At 34.8% G+C, this 17,526-nt stretch overlaps 1 protein-coding gene and 1 pseudogene across 1 annotated transcript; one reads left to right on the forward strand and one right to left on the reverse strand.

Moving 5' to 3' along the window:
* Nucleotides 1–1,462: 1,462 nt before the first annotated feature.
* Nucleotides 1,463–16,816, reverse strand: LOC132706156 (neprilysin-4-like). The gene is made up of 12 exons (XM_060677326.1): nucleotides 16,655–16,816; nucleotides 10,897–11,064; nucleotides 10,545–10,837; nucleotides 7,474–7,731; nucleotides 7,313–7,420; nucleotides 6,857–7,231; nucleotides 6,519–6,796; nucleotides 6,362–6,420; nucleotides 6,253–6,301; nucleotides 3,936–4,134; nucleotides 3,680–3,847; nucleotides 1,463–1,703 (listed from the first exon to the last, which is right to left on the reverse strand). Exons 1-12 carry the CDS (start codon nucleotides 16,740–16,742, stop codon nucleotides 1,521–1,523), a joined length of 2,226 nt encoding a protein of 741 aa, XP_060533309.1. The 5' UTR covers nucleotides 16,743–16,816; the 3' UTR covers nucleotides 1,463–1,520.
* LOC132706402 (uncharacterized) lies at nucleotides 12,336–13,034 on the forward strand (annotated as a pseudogene).
* Nucleotides 16,817–17,526: the final 710 nt, after the last annotated feature.

Consider the following 17,526-nt stretch of genomic DNA (forward strand, 5'->3'; position numbering starts at 1 on the left):
TCGGGGGCCTGGAAAGGAGAGAACACTTAATGATTCTTGCTTCTCATCAGATTCTCTTGAGCAAGTTTGAATTTTATGGAGTGAGTGGTATTCCACTCAAACTTTTCAAGTCCTATTTAACAGATAGACAACAGTTTGTGAGCGTAAAGAACAATAAGCCTGATTTGGCTTGCGTTGAGTTTGGAGTGCCCCAGGGCTCCGTTCTGGGACCCCTCCTTTTTAGTATATAAATAAACGATATTTGCCAGTACATGATGCCTGATACTGAGATTGTGTTTATTAATTCAAACGGGAACATCACTACAACGAGTAATATTGAAACATATACTTTATTTTGAGGCCAAAGCATGGTTTTAAGCAAATAATCTACAACTACAACTACATCTAAAACGAAGAATTTATTAGTGTCTAGTAGTAGTAGGTTGACATGTGGCCAGGGATGCAAGATTCTGGGCTTTACCTTGGATGACACTCTGAATTGATCAGAACACATTGGCGAGCTAAGTAAAAATCTTTCATACATGCATTTTATTTTGCGTCGGCTTCGCAGAATGGTGAATTTTGATGTGTTGAAGTCAACTTACTTTGGTTTATTTCACTCGCCTATATACTACGGCATCATACTGTGGGGTAACTCCTCTTATGCCATTAAAATATGTAGGATGCAAAAAAGGCACTACGGATAATTACAAATTCAAATTTTAACGAACACTGTAAGCCAGTGTTTAATAAACATAAAATAATGACGATTCAATGTATATTTATATTTTAAAGTATTCTTGAGATACACTCCAAGACCGATAGTTTGCCGAGGGGTTCTGATTCTCATAGGTATGACACCCGGAGTGCAAATAATCTCGTGCTTCTGAGATACAGGTTGCAGAAATCAAAACAAAACTCTTTTAAAACTTTTAAACGAGAAACATTTTAAATATGAAACTAAACGTTTTCTTCTAAGTAAGGGCTATTATAGCGTTGATGAATTTTTTGAAGAAAACATCGGTAATGACGTGTTGCGGGGCATTGTGCATTAATGTGCTATATACATATACATATAAATTTATTTTTTTATTTGTTGTCCCGTTAGCTTTTATTGTGAAGTTATGTAAATTGTATATCTAGATTTAGTATATTATGACGTTATATACAATTTTATGTTAGCATATACTTACATATATTCAATTTATTTTTTTTTCCTTTGTATGTCCTTTGTAGTCAATAAACCATATATCTATCTATCTATCTGTCTATTAAATTGTCTTTCAAACAACATATTTTTTTAAATCGGATCAGCAGTTTCTAGAACAAATGAAATTCAAGTCAAAAGTTCACAATGGTCCGATTTCTGTACACGTAAGTTTATTTGCAACAGAGACAGAGGTTTTAAGCCGAAATATGCAATTTTGCTGTTTCTCTTCAAACCAAGATATCGTATGTGTGAGATGTGATAACAAAATAGCCATTCGGTAATAAATATAAATATTTTATTAGATACTCTGACACCAACAAACGTCTACTTGTCACCACAACTTGCACTTGTTTTCGGGGTTCATCTTGCTTCCTACCAGACAGTTAAACGCTGACGCGAACTCTTCCATGTTGGAAACTACCCCATTGACTCTCCATTTTGAGCGCGCGTGACAGTTGCTCGTACAAGTCTGCGCGGCAGTGAGATAAGCCGTACTTTCTCTGTTGCACCACATCTACAAGTATACCAATAATATAACAGCTTACGAACACTGTGCAACTTGAAGGTACGTTATTTTTGGATTTCTTCTGCATCGGGTATTGACTCTATCTCGCTTACGTTTCGCTAAATATACACAAGTTTGCATTTTCACACTGCGCTTTGGATAAGTTAGTAGCATATTTGACGAAACGTGCGGAAGAAGCATACTGCTGAAAAATAATTGGGAGGACAATATGGAACTTACATAAAATTTTAATATTGCTTATAAAAGTAAGTTTATGCTATCAAAAGAACCGCACTTCACAAAAAAAATCGTTTCTTTGTTCTATATAACAAATTTAAGCAATTAAAAATTGTAAAATTTAAATCCTCTTTGAAATGCGGTGTCGTCGGCTGTGACCGATTGTGACGTCAGTTCGCTCGTAAGATACCAGAAGCCATTAGAAGACGACAACGCCTGCGTCTTGGCGATTTTAATTTTAATTTTAAAGATAAAAGGTGTGTTCATAAAAAATTTAGCAACTAATTTTAAGCGAATATAATACTGTGATCAGCTTTAAGTTTTCTAGTATTTAAAATTCAAATGGTATATCAAATAAAATGTAAATTATTTAACAAAAAAACAAAACAAAAAGGATTTATTTTTAACCTAGTGGAAACCTAAATATTGATTGTAAATTAAAACTTAACTTTACACGAGCCAAAAATAAACGTCTAAATAAATTCTCTAAGAATAACTGACAATTTTTTGACAATATGTAGTCAATGGTCGCACTTCCGGTTTGAGCAGAAACGACAGTAACTTTCACATAGGACGGGTTTTCCCTTTTTTGTAGTTTTTTTTTATTTTTATTTAATTTTTGAAAATTGTGTCTAGGAGGCTGCGACCATCAGAAATACTATTCACCGGGTCGCCTGATCATGGGAAAAATTGTAAATGAAAGTTTTCTTTACTTGTCTAATGGCAAATAGCATTTAATGTAATGAACTATTAATTTTTTAGGATAACCTAGTTTTTTCAAATAGCGCTCTAGTGGGAACAAAAACTTTTTAAAACTGGTACTTTTTTTGCAACATTTTGACACCAAAATTTTCAAAAGCCGTTAAAAAATAAGCTCACAGGAAGGAAAAAACTAGATAAGTAAATGCATTTTTATAAAAACCAACGCACATATACATAAAATTCTTACGATAGTTTTTGACTGTATCCCCATATTCCAAAATCATATCAACTTTTTACAATAATAAAACACTTTCAACAAAACATTCTAATCGTTGAATCTCAGAAGAAACTCTCCCTTAAATTATATTTTTTTAAAAATACTAATCTTTTCTTCTTTCCACTGCATGAGCTTGTCGAGAGTTTCTTCTGCATTTTTAATCTTGCCGACTTGACAATTAATAACGAATAGAACCAAAGCCACCTAAGTAGTATTTTGTTGTTATAAAAATTTATTTACTTATCTGGTTTTTTCCTTCCTGTGAGCTAATTTTTTAACGGATTTTGAAAATTTTGGTGTCCAAATGTTGCAAAAAAAGTGCCGATTCTACAAAGTTTTCGTGACCTGGTGACCCGGTCAATAAGATATATGATGGTCACAGTCTCCTAGAAACATGTTCCAAAATTAAATAAAATTAAAAAAAAAAACAAAAAAAGGAAGCAAAACCGTCCTATCCTATGTATCTCCAAAATTCAAAAATGCAAAAAAATATAGGTTGTGCTACTTAAAATTCGCAAATTTACTGTCGATTCCAGTCAAACCGGAAGTGCATTGACTATGCATTGTCAAAAAAATTGACATTCACCCATCCAAATTTCAAATCGCTATTATAAGCCGTCTAAAGGTTATTGTGTTCCCACTTTCTTGTATATATATATATATATATATATATATATATATATATATATATATATATATATATATATATATATATATATATATATATATATATATATATATATATATATATATATATATATAAACTTACAGTGCCGTAGCCTATAAAAAAGAGTTGCTCCCAAGTGAACTTGTCCGTGCGGGGCACCAGTTCGCCATTTTGGGTGGTGCGCTCGATCATCTTCTTCAGAGCTTTGTACGAGGTCCTCGTGCCGCCGTTATCAGCTATATTTTCGTTAAGAGTCGTGACACCATTGACCTTTAAGAAATTTCTTTTAAAATGTCGATTTAATTCTCCTTTAGTGCTAATTATTTTTCCTGAAATATCGTTATTAATGCTAACTTACGGTGCTTCCTATTTCCGGAATCGGATATTCCGAGTACTGGTTCTGGAAGCATTGCGATTGTTGGGCAAAATTGGTCATCGTCTCCGTGGTCGCCCAGATGTTCAGGTTTCCGTTTTTGTCGAACATCATGCCCTGCTGGTCGAATCCGTGGGTTATCTCGTGTCCTATAATAGAGCCGATTCTGCTGTAGTCCAGGAGACTGAAAATAAGACATTGAACAAGAATTCCTATAAGGTTTTCAAAATTCCTTATTTTCATTCATATTTTATGAATTATAATTTTAATTACCACAAATCAAATTTTGAGAGTAATTCCAGTTAACACCATTTATGACTGTTAATTGAAGAAGAAAAGAAGGACGTTGGGGCGAGTGTATTGACACTAAAGCTCAATTTGGAACTGCTTAAAACATGACATGATTTAAATTAATTATTCTAAAAGTAGATAATGAGGAACAATGCAATTCAGATTATTTCTTGTTACTTTCAAAAAATCGAATTTTTCGAAAGTATACACGCTTGGTAATGAAACTTATATCTCGGCAACGGGTGGTCCTAGGGGACCTCCATTGGTACAGAAATGATCAGCGTCAAAAATATTTTTTTAATTTTTTGTTCTCCGTTCTCTGTTTCTCCGTCGATATCGATGGGGTATTAAATCTTCATAACTATCAAACCGTTTGAGCCACTACGTTCAGATTTGGTTCTTTTTAAATCGCTCACGAGAGACACAAAGCCATAAAAAATGGCCGCGATCATCGGTCTCTATCTTTTTTTTTAGATTTTTGGCTGTTTTTTGGAAATTACTATCAAAAACCGCATTTATAGCGGTTCGAGAAACAATCATTTCTCAAAAACGGTATATACGATCGAAGTAGTTCTTAAACCATAAGGCGCGCGAGATCCCGACCAAAAGCTTCTTATCTTGATGGTTTTTTAAAAATGTACAGGGTGCGTTGGTAATTTGCAAAAAACTGAAAATTGGCTACTTTTATATTGACACTATACTTTATATTCACTATAGCTAGAAGGGTTTGATTCTTGTCAATTTCTTCTTCCGAATATTCTGCGCTATATTAAAAAATGTAATAGATGTGCCAAATTTGAAGTCGATAGCTGCAAATTTCATACCCATACCTAAACACCAGAAATTAAGCGCAATCGAATATCACAAAGCATTTTTTTTTTATTTGGATTTTTTTTTTGGGTTACTTTGGCTCATAGAAAAAAAATATTTTTTCGAAAACTATTTAGCCGATCAGCAAAATTTTCGAGCCAGGATAGTCAAGAGATCCAGGACTACAACTTTTATTTCAGGTGCAGGTGTTTTTTCGATTATATACAGGGTTTTTCGATTATCGAGAGAAATATAAAAAAACCTGAACATTCTTCTTTCTCATAGTCAATTTTTAGCCGTACATCAAAATTCGTAAAAAATATGACTAATTGGTTTAAATAGACCACATCGAGAACAACAATTTTTGTATTTACGGTTTTTGTCTAACACATACGCTGTTCGAGATATTTGGAAAAATCCAAATGAAAAAATGACGCGATGACATCATTTACTAATACGACGTACTACATAGTTTCAGAAAACATTTATATAGCAGCAAACGTGGGACATCCAGGACTATAACGTCGATTTCGAACATTGTTTGATTTATACACAGGGTGTATCGTTTATGGACAGAAAATCTAAAAATTCCGTTTTTGTGGGTAAATTATTGGCGATAAATGAAGAATTGTTAAAGATTTGATAATTTCATTTTAACGGTATCGTAAATTGTGACGAGAGAGAGAGTTTCAGTTTTCGTCTATCATACAGGGTGCGCGAGGTATTTGAAAAAATATAATTTTACCAGCACAAATTTTAATAGTTACCAAAGTTTGCCGTAACTTTAAAGTTCGTCGAGACCTAAAAGTTTCTTTACACAGGGTTTGTACAAAGTTGCATAGTGTTCCATGGGAGTACGAGGGAAAAACAATGCGTCCCTCTAGGACAGAAACCGCTTTTTTTGATATACAAAACCTGCTTCTCGCTACACGCTACGAACTTGCCCCGTCCAGCGACGATTTTTCAAAAGCAATCTTGTTCTTTTTGAATATGGAAGAAGTCGGAACATTTCATTAAGATCAGCCGGTTTGCCTGATTGCATAAATTTATAAACAAACCTGTACAATGTAGTAAACACACACACTTCCTCCTCTGCTATAGTTTTATCAAATCATAGCTTGAAACTTTAACAAATAACAAATACTCTGAACAAGATATAGTGGGTGAGAATAATTTAATTTCATTTCATTTTCAGGCTTACCTCACTGATCCACCGAAAAAAACTGGATTCAGCACGGCAACCGGGAAAACTATATTGGAAAGTCAATAATTAGAAATAGGAATAGTTATTTCTAGTGGGGCGTCCTTACTTATTCTATTGTTGGCCCTGTTGTAGTAGGCGTTCACATCGAATGGAGATTTTTCCCATCTAAAATATCAAGCGACTTATGGCGGTACCTATGTAACTTATTTCGTTCTTAAAAAACATTAAAAAAAGCTGAAGTATGAACTCCCGTATACACTTACGACGTTCGACTGCGCTGGCTGAACAGGTTCAGTTGGTAGGCGTACTTGAAAGCCCTCAACCTCTTGGAGTTGCCGTAATTGTCCCACGAGCATATTTTCAAGTTCTGGTAGAAGCTGTCTACGGCCGTTTTGTTCATGAGGAAGTCGGGGTAGCCCAAAAGGGTCACTATGTTGCCGGCCTTTTCTATCGCCGCCGATTTGGAAGTCTCGTCCATCCAGTCAGCGTCGTTGATCACTTCGTTGAACGATTTCTGAATGTCTCTTATCATTTGCAGCGCCTGAACAAAAATAATGGAGGGAAATTTACAAAACCGATTCCAATTAGTACCGCTACCTACCAGTTGCAGTTTGTTAACGTTAAAATAACGTAACTGGTACTCGTAGGTCAGCGCTAAACTGAGCGATACGGTGCCGCTGTCGTAATCGGCGATTTTTCTGGTACAGTACTCCCACCTAGGGTATACCGTCTTGGAGATGGTCCGCAGGTAGTTCTCGAAGTCCGCCCGGGTCTCTTGGTCGCTATCCGCGGCCATGTAAACGAACACCCTCAGTAAAGCGGCACTCTTGACTATTTCCGGGTCGTTCATTTTCACCCACTGGAGGACGCCGTACAGGGTGACGTTGGTGTTGGTGTAAATCATTACTTCGGTGTCCTTGGTGATTTCTACGTTGGTGTATTTGAACAACCTGCGCACGTATTCGACCCAGTCTAGCTGGAAAAAAGACCTGATGAAATTATGGAGGTCAAGCAAGATTTAAATCTTGGATTTAGTTTTCCAATGAATGGGGTTTACCTGAACACTGTCGCCAAAATGCCTTTGGGTCCAAGCGTTCAACTTTTCCAGGGTTATCGGGTTAGAGTCTTGATCTAGCGGTTCGATTTCGACGTCTCTGGGAATTTGCTGAAAAAATTTAATGTATCGTCACCAGCACTAGCCCCGCAGCAAACGCCTACCTCCGGGTAATATATCCCCACCAAAAAATTGCTGATGTTGGCGACCTTCTCAAAAATGCTGGCGTCGCTGGCCGCCCTACCGAAAACTTTGTTAAGTTTCAGGGCCACTCTCCGCAAGAAGAGCTCAAACGGGCTCAGAGTAGCGTCTGTATTGCGACTTCGTTTGGACAGCTCGAAAAATCCCCTGGATATGATGTCGTCGTACGTTTCAACGTTCGATCGGATTTGGCTAGGAAGATCCATCTTGTCGTTGTCGATCTGCAGGTGGAGAAGATGAGGTAAAGGGTGTGCGTAAACTTTGAAAAGCTAGCCAAAAAACCTTGCATTGAAATAAAAATAATATTTATAGGGTTTTTTTTTAAAACCGGGATTTTGTTTGTGCCAAATTTAAAACTTAAATAAAGATTGGCTTAAGCAGTTTTGATAACATTGATAGCACTCCGTTGTCCTTTTCTTATCGACCTTTTAAGAGGAAGTATTTTAACTAATTTTACTCTGATCTTGAGAAAAACTGAATTATTTTAATTCATTAATCTTGTCTATCAGTTCCTCAAAACCAAAAATGTTAATTTTTCACCTTGGATTACGGATAATCTGAAGTTGATTCGGAGTTTTAGGAACCAAGCGTTAAGAAAGAATAAACAAACCAAACACTCAGTTCACTGTGACTTATAAACAATGAGGAAATTATACTTACTAAGTCCGAGGAAAAAAAGTATTTTGGTACTACTATTCTTTTTTTATGAATTTAGTTGTTTCCAATGTTGCCCCAAATCAAAAACGCGAAATTTTTGCAACAAAAGTTACCTTGAAAATTTCGATGAACAGTTTGAATTTAAGTCTTCAAATGAGGACGAGATACTGAATATCATAAGGATCATAAGATCAAACGCTTGCGGACCTCACAAAATCAAAATAACTACGATTCATTCATAATTAACGAATGTATTTGGGTGCATATTTTCCTATGCCATGGAAATAGACGCGAGTGTCCTTCCGAAAGTAAACATGGTAATTTTGATATAGTTCCAACTATATCAAAGTTATTGAATAGATATTGGATAAACAAATTAGTTGGTTTTTGGACCAATATCAAATCCTACCCGCGAAGCAAACCGATTTTAAAGCCAGTCACATCTTTGAGATGGCTTTAGATTGAAAAAGTGATCATATTTTCCTTTGAGTATAGTTTTGATGGTACTCGATTTTAGTTAAGCGTTTGATAAACTTAAGCATTGTGGACCATCTTTTATACACCATCTATACCTCATGTGTTTTGCAGATGTGTTAAACATTGCTATTATCATTTTTAGGCAAATGATACCCAAATTTATTTAGGGACGCAGAGTACGCAGTTTTGTAATACAGCTATAGAGTTTCCGGTTCGACTCAATCCGCTCTTATCGCTTTTGGAAGCCAAGCTTTTTAGAGCTGACATTCACCATCTAAAGATACATCGTAGACATCTTTTCACTATACCACGGCACAGAAAAAAAATATTCAAAAAGTCCTTTTCCTAAATTGTGTGTAATTGTTTTAACTCTGGTGTGTTGTTATTAAATATATTATTATTTTTACTATTTACAAATCTTCTCGATTCCTCCTTGTTATTAAATATATTATTATTTTCACTATTTACAAATCTTTTCGATTCCTCCTGCGTCGGTTCATCCTGTTGGTTTCTTCGGAACATAATTGAAACTGGCTAGTATTGTACTCAGTACCATATTGTTTGAGAAGGGCGGAGCTAAAGGAGGGGCATTAACATTTCCATATTGGTGAAAGGTAAAGACCTGATTCGAGGTTAAGATTGTTTAGTTGCTTATGCATTTCTATGGATTCTTGGATTTATCTTTGATAGTAAATCTGGATTTTAGGTTCTATTTCTTATGGACTTTTGATACGTGGTCAGTGACGTTTTAAATGTAAGGAGGAACAACAGTGGCAAGTGTGGGGTTCCTTTTGGACTCGTTGTCTTAGGAAGATTGTGGTGAAGTGTATTTTGTGATAGAATCCCTAATGCGGAAAATATTTGGAGAAGAGCAGATGTAAGGTATTTTAATTCTGGGGTCAGTGACTCGGGTTGAGAGAGTTGGTAACCGACGATTATTGGATGATGTCACAATGCATGAAGATATCGGTCTGTGTGTGCAGGTTTTCTGTGAACTGTATTACCCATTGTTAGATCTGATTTTGAATTGATAAGAATATGTAAGATGTAAAACGTATGTTAGGGTGTAGATAGTTTAAATTGCTAAGAAAATATGGAAGTCATTCTTGGTCAAATAACGAAAGTATCATCAATATTGCGTTTCCAAAATTTTGGTTTTAGATGGACATATTCGCGATGACTGGTGATAATGGAGAACCGATGGAAAGATATATTCCAGGCCAGCATCTTTCAATCAAGATGAGAAGGTTTTTTTTTATGTATCTGAAATAATGTTGATAGTGTCAGGAATCCGGAGAGTCCGAGGAATTTTTGAATCATAAACAACCGACGTATTAGGAGTCCAGAAGATTTGTAAATAGTATTTTGTGGAAGTTTCTTTGAAAAATTATTATTGTTATTATTAAATGAAATTTTGTTTTGAGGATAACAGGTACAGAACACAGATTACATTTTTCCATTCACTATATTAAAATTAATTAAGACTGAAGGGAGGGAGACATGTTATTATCGTCTACATATTACAGAAGCAAGATAAATCCCTTAATGTTTCTAGAAAAAGCTGATCTGGCAAATGTCTGATTAACAGCCAGTGGTCGTTCAAAAGTTAGAGAGAAGTTTAAGTACAGCCACATATACTTTAGGCAATTTTGGTCAACTTTCATATATTTTCCATTAACTGTAGTCGCATTTTTCTCTATATTTAATTTTAACTTGTTGTCGATGCCTTTTCGCGCATTTACGTGACAGGATTTATTATTTGCTCAGGTGTAGAGCTGTTATCAGATGCAACAAGTGTTTTGCAGTTCTGTGATCAGTTGCCTTCGGTATTATAATGTACTTCTGGTGCAATACCGGATATTACGGAAGTTATGTAAATATATTGTTGTAACTTTTTTACCCTCAGAACATTATTCGATGCATTCACTGCGTCGTTAGTGGTCGTGACGCTGAATAGCAAAGGTATCCCATAATCTGCTGCCAGGTCAGCGATCTGATACCAGCCGAAGGAGTCCGCAGGCTCGCTTCCGTACCCGACCAATGGAAACCCTCCATATTCGTTGACTATCTGCACTTCGGGCGAGAGCAGCGAATCCGAGTCCATTAATCGTTCATCCATGCAGGTTTTGTACGCTGTTCTGGCCTTCCTCAGCGCGTCCGGATCGTCCGATTCGTCTTCCATACTCAAAATAGCTGGAATCGGAACGAGCTAATGAGTAGAGGGGTTCGATTCGCTCAAACGCGGCACTTACCGCTAGCTAGTTTGGTGAGACTGTCCTGGAGCAAGCTGAATTGATCGACGTTCAGTTGGTTCTCTGGGATTTCGTGCAGGTTCGAGAAATTGCCGCAAGCGAATTCGTAAAAGTCGTCGCAGGGGTCTACGGTCAGGTTCATACTATCGATTTCGTCGAATTCTATCCCTGCAATCGTCTCTTTTTACTTTTTTGCCTACTTGTAAATAAATAATACTTATTAACAAATATAACTGTGAACGATTATTGTTTATTTAATCTTAATTTTTCCTAACTTTTATTTCATTTTAATCTTGATCCTTTGGTATTTAATTGATGCTACATTAATGTAATTCCCTGTTCAAAAGAATAACGTTCTAGTTTCTTACCTTGGTTTTCATTGCTAAAAAGTTTGTTTTAATTGATTAGGGAAGTAATTATTATTTTCTAAATTCTCAAAACAATGTTTAGGAAAAAATTAAAAATAAAATTTTGAAAGACATCAAAGTATTTTGGGAGTAAATCATGGAGTTCCTAGGAGACCCATACTTGACCCGGTGCTGTTTATTTTGTACTCGAAGGACAAATTTCATAATCTCAGGATGATTCCAGACATTCAAAAATAAATCTATACTAACAGATCAGAATCTGGTGGCATGACTGTTTTAAAATTTTAAATCTAAATCGATTAATAGTAGACCCTACAGGGTGTTGTAAAAATCAGTTACGTCACTTTACGTTTAAGCTGCTGGTTTTCAGTATACAAAGTGTTAAGTTTATGAATTGGATTAATTTCTTTAAAAATGTATTTATTTCATTAAATATAATTTCTGAAAATATTATTGCATAATGGCTGGAGGTATCCAACAAGGCTGCTCTTATATATATACACACACACACCCTAATGCAACGAAAATCTTTAATACAAAAAAAATTAAATGAAAGGACAAGGCAAAAAGTTTCAGAGGAACATAAACAATTGCAATAGGGTAGTGACGGTCCAAAAACTGATTTCTTAATTTCGTTTTAAATATCTGAAGCTATTATGGCAGCGAGCGGTAAAGAATTGAAGATATTTGGGGCATTGGCTAAGAGTTTGCAAGTATCTACTACCTTTAAATCGGATTACACAAACATAATTTCCTTCAGGTAACTAAAAGTATCTCATATAATATGTTTCAAATTCAAATTTTACAAAAGCCAAGATATTAATTCTTTGTTTGAAAGTTTTTAGTTTTGCTCTTATGAATTTTTGGCGAGATTTGGGATCTGGCACGCTTAACTCATATTAGCCTAACATTGCCATATGCACGTTTATATGTAAAGCAGGCTATATGTCGTAAGTAGCATTAAAGTTGATAGATGGCGCTGGTTTTCGATTTTCATAGAACCCAAACAAGTGTCTGATTTGTGGTTTTCAATGTATTCAATTGTGTCTATGAATTACGGCGGTTTAAAAAGTGGTCGTCAGTGAAGTGAGTAAAAACATGGAACCGAACTTCGTGTAAGTATTTTAAATAATTTATTTGTTGTTATTGTGTGTTAATAAGTTGTCATATTTTAATCCTAACATATGTGGGGACAAAACTATTAAGTTTAAAAAACAATTATCATTTAGATATCATAGTTAGGTTAGGTTATTTTTTGCGTTACCGTAAGGTACCGCTAGGCCGATGCACTACCTAGTTATATCATTTTTGAATGTTTTGTCGCCCTGAGCCTAATTTTTTTTTTTGTGTTACAGACGTGGTTTTACATTAGACGATGCTCTAAAGATGGGGTATGAAGAAGATCTCGATGCCGAAGCTATCTACGTCGAACCACCCGCTTGTAACGTGCTTACCGATGAAGAATCCGGTGATGAAGATGACGAAGGCGACATAGATCATCTACCGCCTCGTTAACTAGCGGCACAAGCGGAACTGGTTTTGCCTAACAATGAGAGGATTAATCGCCTGCGTCAACTAAGTGATAGTGATACTGATAAAGACATGACATCACCTGAAATCCGGAATGAAAAAGAAAATAAGAAAAACAAAGCTACAAAAAAAGAAGAGAGGAAATTTTCATGGATCAAAGGAGATATCGAAAATAATTGCTGTCGAGATTTTCCAATCCCAGATTATTCTGAATATGTGAATAAGACGCCACCGCAATAATTCGAACTTTTTTTGACGGTGACCTATGCTCCCTCATTATCAATGAATCAACCAAATATGCAACTTTTCGGAATTGGTCCGATCCTAAACTCACTGCGGAAGAGTTAAAATGTACATTGGCAATCCTCATTTTGAGCGGACACAATAAATTACCAGGAAGGAGGTTTTATTGGAATTCCAATAACGATATGCATAACAATATGGTGGCGGATGCTATGAGAAGAAACCGATTGTTCCAAATTAAGCAGTGTTTGCATTTTGCATCTCACAGTCTATCCAACTATTATCTATATCTATTATCTAATATATAGACCAGGGCTTCTTAAACTGTGGGTCGCGACCCCCAGGGGGGTCGCTAGTCTACTGAAAAGGGGTCGCAAAGATCTGATACTTTTCAATCATTATAAATAAAATTTTAAAATTAGTATACACATTACATACAAATATAAATACAAATAAAAATCATACAAAATACTATTGTAGTTTTATTATAACTATTTTTTGAAAGAAGTGGCAATGCAAAACTGTTATGTAGGGCATATAAATGAAAATATGGAAGTAGCATATTATACAAGTTTATTGCTACATGCTGAAGTTAGGTGGCTATCAAGAGGTCGAAGTTTGAAACGATTATTAACTTTAAAAGATGAAGTTCTTATATTTCTAACAGAGCAAAATTCTAATTTGGCCGATTAATTTCACGATAATTTACGGCTTCTCAAGCTATGCTATTTGGCAGATATTTTTGATAAAATCAATGATATGAATTTATCAATGCAGGGAGTCTGCGTTAATATATTTATGTTAAAAAATAAACTTGAGGCCTTTGTTAAAAAAACTCTTATATGGAAGAATAGAGTGGAAAGTGGATCGCTCGAAATGTTTCCATTTACTGACGAGTATATAATTAGTAACAATATTTCAAAAAAAGATACTCCTATAACAAAAATTATAGTTAATCATTTGAAAGATATGGAAGTTTACATGCATAGGTATTTTTCCAATGATATCAATATACAACAATGGATTTGCAATCCATTTTCAATTGAAATGGAAGAAAATAATTTTTTAAACTTAAAAGCACAAGAAGAATTTGCCGAATTAACAAGTGATACTACCTTTCGACTAAGATTTTCTCAAGTGCCTGTCAAATCAGAATATCCCCTACTATCGGAAATGGCAATGAACAAATTACTGCCATTTTGTACAACATATTTATGTGAATCAGCCTTTTCCACATTAATTTACATAAAATCAAAATACCGTTCAAATTGAGCCTAGATTTAATTATTTGTATAAAAATAAACAATCACATCCGTCACATTAATATTGTTAATAATATGTTTTTATTAAAAAAAATGTTACAAAAGTTTATTTTTTCTATTGGAAATATATATATATATATATATATATATATATATATATATATATATATATATATATATATATATATATATATATATATATATATATATATATATATATATATATATATATATATATATATATATATATATATATATATATATATTCTCACGTATTGATTCACGGATGGAAAAATGTGATGACACTATACTCCGGGATATCATCCGTTCGCTCGTTGAACTCCGACTGGAATCCTGCAAATCCTGCATCCGACTGGAATCCTGCAGACGTTTCGCCAAAATCTCACTTTTCATCTTCAATGCTCGCGCTCCGAAGTGTTCGAAGTGTTTTCGGAGCGCGAGCATTGAAGATGCCAAGTGAGATTTTGGCGAAACGTCTGCAGGATTCCAGTCGGATGCAGGATTTGCAGGATTCCAGTCGGAGTTCAACGAGCGAACGGATGATATCCCGGAGTATAGTGTCATCATATATATATATATATATATATATATATATATATATATATATATATATATATATATATATATATATATATATATATATATATATATATATATATATATATATATATATATATATATATATATATATATATATATCACCGTTACCATGTCCGGCGCAGGGTATAAATACCGCACGCACCGCCGATAACCTCCCAGTGTTCGAAGTGTTTTCGGAGCGCGAGCATTGAAGCAGATTTTGGCGAAACGTCTGCAGAATTCCAGTCGGAGTTCAACAAGCGAACGGATGATATCCCAGAATATAGTGTCATCATATTTTTCCATCCGTGAATCAATACGTGAGAATATATATATATATATATATATATATATATATATATATATATATATATATATATATATATATATATATATATATATATATATTGAAGTGCTTATTAATACCACTAAAACTAAGGCGCCATTCACTGACAGCAGCAATATCACTTTATTGCAACTTTGTTGCCCCACAATTGTACAGTATATTGTATACATAATTTAAGTTTTAATAATAAATCATGAAATCCACATTTCAATTCTTCATCACGTAGGGTTTAATGAATGCCGGAAAACAAAAAGTTATACTTAAAACATCAACTCATGCCTATTTCTATTTTAGATTTACGATTTTTACATCCATGTTTACAAAATCATCTTAATGTCGTTGACATTCAACTATACTTTCCTACAATATTAAATCTGATTTGAACAGATTTTATGATTCTGTCACTGGTGTAGATAATCCTCACAAATCCTCAGTAATGATATTTGGATATGACAATCAAATTGATGATATTAAATTCAACGAAAAATACTATATAAATAACTCAAAAAAGTTTAGGACTTACTCTAGATTATTGCCTAAAATTTAGAAAGCACATTACAAGCAAGTGAAAGGTTGTATACAATAGTCTAAAATGGTTATGGCGTTAGACGTAGACCTTATATTTCACCATATCTGATTGGATCAGGCTGGTTGAATGTGTTTAATCGATAAATCATTCAATGTGCGACACTATTTGTACAACAAAATTAATCTCCGTAGACGAGGTCCCCTTAACGGGCCACAACATCGGAAAGAGCATTTGAAAAGGTCCTTCTCTTTCCAAATTGTAAATAGGATTAATCAATATATCTTCTCAATAGACTTTTCTCTAACGCTATTGATCTTGAAAAATAAATTTAAAAATTGACTTTTGGGTAAGCACTATGTAAACAATTTCATTTTCGTTTTTACCTAATTAAACCTTTACCTAAATACTTTCTGTCCTTAATTCACTCCCACTTCAAGCGTTGTCTGTTCCTCTACCTGTCTATTAATTTAATTGTAAATTTTGGGCTGTAACAGTATCTGGGTGTGCTGGATTTTTTATTTTCTTCACCCTTTGTTACCAAATTTTTGTTTTTAATGATTAAAGCAATTAAGATATTTATCATAATATTCGTTCCAACTTTTAGTCACAAAAAGGTTTGAAGTATTTCACCAACGACCCTCAACGCGCAGGTCAGTTTATTAATGGAAATTGGTTGGTTAGTTAGTTTTCCCAGAACATTGTACGAGATCTAGGCATATTTTGAGAAAATACTGCGGTGAAAATGCTACATCTAAACTGTAACCTGCCGAATTGACGAATTGTCAGCGACCAAGTTGTTTGTTGAACACAGGTCTTATTGGTCGTAAAATTTCTGCATTGATAATGCGTGGGCAGAGCCTCCATATATCTAGTAGCTCACCACCATCGTCATCGAGATCCTGATTTGCGGCTTCCGCGATTACGAAGTAGGAAAATACGACTACAAGTAGTGTCCCGGAGACGATCATGCTGCACAACACCCTGTGGTACTCATCGATACACACTCACGAACACTAATTCGATGCTGGGCAAAAATCTTTGACGCGATTTCCTCGTTTTGGAAACAATATCGCCGATAAGATTCGCGTACATGATACCCTCGTCGCTAATCTGAAGTATAGGGTGTTGATAAGAAACGTGCGATTGAGAGAAATCACTTGGCCCCGTGTGGGGCGGCCAATTTTTTTTTGTGTTTTTAGTACGATGCCCGTGCGGCAGGCGATTTGGTATGGAAGTTGCCGTTAGTTTGGTGAGTGGTTCGCGACCCGTCTGGTACGTCACCAATTGGTTTCGAGAAGTCAAAATAACACGTCGAATCGGTTGATCGATCGATAAGATTTATTTTTGAAGCTTAAAGTCTTCCGTATTTTATTTAACGGATTAAGTTTGTCAATATGCCGGTACTATCGCTACTGTTTGTTCAATCAGAACGCTTCGATTTTAAAGCCGAACCAAAGGGATTTTTGGGTCGGGATTTCGGATTACAAAGTCTCATTTTAACCGATGTCACTATGTTTTTGTACAAGTTTTTCAAATTCAGGGATTTTTATTATACAGGGTGGTGAAAGGGGCACTGCATTTTTAGCAAATTTTAACCTGTGACGTACAGGTTAAAACAACGGCTTTTGATATGTTTACCGGTTCTATCGATTTATTTTCAAAAAATTGACAATTTTTTGGCGTCAATTTGATTATTCGATTCTTTTTAACTTTTTTTCAAATTTTTAAAATTTGAGAATAAATCACTTCAAT

Source organism: Cylas formicarius, unplaced genomic scaffold (genome assembly GCF_029955315.1).
Source record: "Cylas formicarius isolate icCylForm1 unplaced genomic scaffold, icCylForm1.1 PGA_scaffold_8__14_contigs__length_24414737, whole genome shotgun sequence".
NCBI lineage: Eukaryota > Metazoa > Arthropoda > Insecta > Coleoptera > Brentidae > Cylas > Cylas formicarius.